General features: G+C 34.3%; 1 protein-coding gene across 1 annotated transcript; it reads right to left on the minus strand.

Annotated features, from left to right (window-relative positions):
• Nucleotides 1-562: 562 nt before the first annotated feature.
• On the minus strand, nucleotides 563-3,302 carry LOC116134602 (vacuolar cation/proton exchanger 3-like). Its single transcript, XM_031420286.1, has 9 exons — nucleotides 3,039-3,302; nucleotides 2,793-2,860; nucleotides 2,647-2,675; nucleotides 2,150-2,346; nucleotides 1,592-1,804; nucleotides 1,336-1,467; nucleotides 1,055-1,171; nucleotides 914-967; nucleotides 563-820 (listed from the first exon to the last, which is right to left on the minus strand). The coding sequence occupies exons 1-9, from the start codon at nucleotides 3,300-3,302 to the stop codon at nucleotides 563-565; spliced, it is 1,332 nt and encodes a 443-aa protein (XP_031276146.1).
• Between the last annotated feature and the right edge of the window lie 209 nt (nucleotides 3,303-3,511).

Consider the following 3,511-nt stretch of genomic DNA (forward strand, 5'->3'; position numbering starts at 1 on the left):
CCTGATGTGAAGCATTATATCCAATAAACCATATAATTGATGAATTATTCAATGTAGTTGTGTTATTGTAGGCAATTTATTTTTCAAATTTTGCAGGGATTTAGTCTTGTAATTCGTGATACTTAGTCTGTTCTTGTATTTATTTTAAAATATTAAAAAACCATGCGTGAGATTATATAAATATATAATTATTTGAAAATAGCATTTCTTTATATATTTTATAGAGAAGTTCAGTCTTTAAGTCTCAGCGATTTTTTTAAAGTATTAGATACTTTCCTAAAATTATTTAAAAGACTCCTATAAAATATCATAAAACCTCTCTACAATATCAAAAAACACCACTAAAAAAAAAAAAAAAAAACCTCTAATCAATTTTTAATTCCTTTCTTAATAGAATGTTGGGTTGTTTTAAGGCACATATGCACTTGAAAGACCATATATTTTGTCTTCTAGTGCTCTTAACATATGTCCTAAGTGCACATGTGCAGGACAATTCATACACATCTATCTAATTAAATTTTTTAATTTAAAAATATTATCTATTTTCATTCACTTATCTATCTTAATTTAAAGGAGTTAACGAGATGTCACCGCAAACGATTTTTGCCGTTTTTCGATCGATCTCGACATTTAAAATCACTTCTGAGACCACCCACATAATCCCCATCACCTCCTTTACAAAACTCAAGCCTCCATTTACCATTTCCCACCACCACCACCAATTGCATGGTCGACTCTTCAAGCCAAATTTCTCAAGGAGATTAAAGTTAAGATCCATCTTAATCCCCATCATCCAAGCAACAACCACACACAATGGAACCTGATGATCGAGTCATGATGGGAAATGTTTAGAATCTTCGAAATTTTCAGTAAAAATGATTTAACTTATGTATGTATATTTCGAAAAACTTACCACAAACAAAGCAATCTGAGTTGCAGAACCCAAAGCAACACCTAAGGTTATATCCTGCATTTGGGCACAGAATTGTTATATTTAGCCAAATTATGTTTTGATGAAGAAGGAGATGAAAATCAAGGCTGTAATGTTACTCACCAACTTGTTTTTAAAGGCAAATATGACGGCTCCAGCATGCTCAGCTGCATTTCCAACGGTTGGTAGCAAGATGATGCTAATGAAGCTGACAGAAATTCCCCAAGATTCTGAAGCATCCTGTAAACAATAGGACAACACAATATCTAGTTAATTTTACTCTGAATTGACAATTTTCCAGCGTGTTAAAGGTCAATTATGTTTTCGAATATGTTTCAGGAAAATGTAATAATTTCAAAAAGAATGGAATAATCTAATATTTTCAAATAAAGAGTTTAGTTTACCTCAATGGTGCCCACAACGTATTCGGACAATAGAGCAATGAAAGAAGTCATCCCAATCAGCCAGGCAAATCCACTCCAAAACCCTATCACAGGCACTTCTTCTGAGCTCACATCGTCATCAACTTCCGAGTCCTGATCGATTTTTATGATCAATGGCTTAATTAATTACCACCCAAATAAAATTCCAAATGAAATTTTGTATGAAACAAGATTTTTTCCATATAGTTTAGTTAATACAACCCTTCCAAGAATTTACCTCCTGAGCTTCAAACAATTCTCTGTGTGTCCACAATTGGAAAATAATGTAGACAAGATACGCAATCAACATTACAATACTGGCGGCTCTCGACAACTGCAGTGTTGGGTCCGCCGTGAGAGCAGCTGAGGCACCGGCATATCTGAACAAAAGCGGTAGCATGTGGCACAATAACGCCAGCAATAGCAGCTGTGTGTTCACATCAGCTTGTCTCTGTTGAATAAAGCAAAAGAGGTGTAATAAGAATTTTATTAATTTTCTTTTGCGGGCATTTTAAGAAAATTTATAAGATGAGCAGGGACGGAGCCACCACTAAGTGTGAGTGGGGGGCTCATGCCCCCAATGACCTTGTAAAATTTCTTATGTATTTGTAATAAAACAATCATTGCATTTTACAATATCAAAATTAATTTTTTTCTATTTAAAATAGAAATATTAATTGATACTTCATGGTTATATATGATTAATTTTTCGTATTTTTTTAAAATTAATTTTTTATCTTTTAATTTGCCCCCACTGAACCAAAAGTGTGGCTCCATCACTGAAGATGAGACTTACCCTATCATATTTTTGTTCCTTTTTGAGGTTGGCAATGCCTCCACAGAAGAGAGAGGTACCAAGAACCAGAAGGAGATTCGAAAGAATGGAACCTAAAAGAGAACACTTCACCACATCTATTTTATGTTCAGCTAGAGCAAAGATTGCTATGATGAGCTCCGTAGAATTCCCACAAGTTGCATTAAGGAGTCCTCCCACTGTAAAGTAAAACCCGAAGAGATAATCACATATTAATGAAGACAGTTAAGTGGAAGAGCACAATTACAAATCTAAGTTTCGGTTCGTGAATTTAAAGTGCTTCTTCCTTTTGATAAGATTGTTTAAGAGTTGATCAGATTCGGATGGTGATATGCAATCAACTCTTTGGAGAAGAAGTTAGGAGAAAAGTTGAAAATGGTTTCGTCCTTTTACTCTTTATTCTTTGTCAGTTCTCTTTATAATCCCTTTTAGCAGAAGAAAATCTAATCAATAACTCCGGTACAGAAGGAAACAATTACCTGTTGGACCAGAGTAGTAAGCAATTTTCCTACGCCAAAAAATAAATAAATAAATAAAAATTGAATGAAAAATGAATTAGTCCCCATTCTAAATACATAATAAGATGATCAGAAATTAACAGTTAACAAAAAAATAATTGACTTACTCTGTCAGAAAGCTAACACGTTCGGCTAAAGGAGTAAGTCCCAATAAGCTCAACCCGAAAACCCAGGGCTGTTTGCAGAAAATCATAAGAAAAATGTTATTCAAAGTTTCAAACCATGAAATGTAAATGGTAACAGCAATTTTATAAGGTAACGGGCGTATAAATGACATGAAATTCCTGTCTTTTCCTTTATTTTACGTTAAAAAGCAATTAAACAGTGAATTTATATATAAGGCATGCACTCACTCTTTCAAAGCCATAACAGCGAGCGATAATGGTTACTGGTATAGCCGGAAAGAGAACTGAAAGTTTCGTCCCCAAAAAGACATATTGAAGATTAGCAAGCGATTTTCTAAGGAAATTACAAGGAACTTTGGATACAAGCGTGAGATCAGACGTCTTCCTCAACGAAGAAGACGACATGTTGTGGGCAGTTTTGCCATGTCGATTCTCCTTGCTCAACCCTTTGAGGTTGCCATTCTCCAAGAGCAATGGTTCCTGTGAAGCCATTGTTGTTCGAAACAAAGCTTGAATAGCTATCACTATCAATAGAAATTCAGTAATAACGAAGGAGAAAGTTGTAATCTTCAATCTGTGTGTGGAAATTAGAGTGAGATTGATACTGTATAAATAGCCATAGGAGTTCATTTTGTAACGCCCATGAATATAGGCACCTTCCTGGAAGTTTCTTTTTTTTTTTTTTTTTTTTTGGGTATCAG

The sequence above is a fragment of the Pistacia vera genome, unplaced genomic scaffold, assembly GCF_008641045.1.
Source record: "Pistacia vera cultivar Batoury unplaced genomic scaffold, PisVer_v2 Contig29, whole genome shotgun sequence".
In the NCBI taxonomy this organism is placed as follows: domain Eukaryota; kingdom Viridiplantae; phylum Streptophyta; class Magnoliopsida; order Sapindales; family Anacardiaceae; genus Pistacia; species Pistacia vera.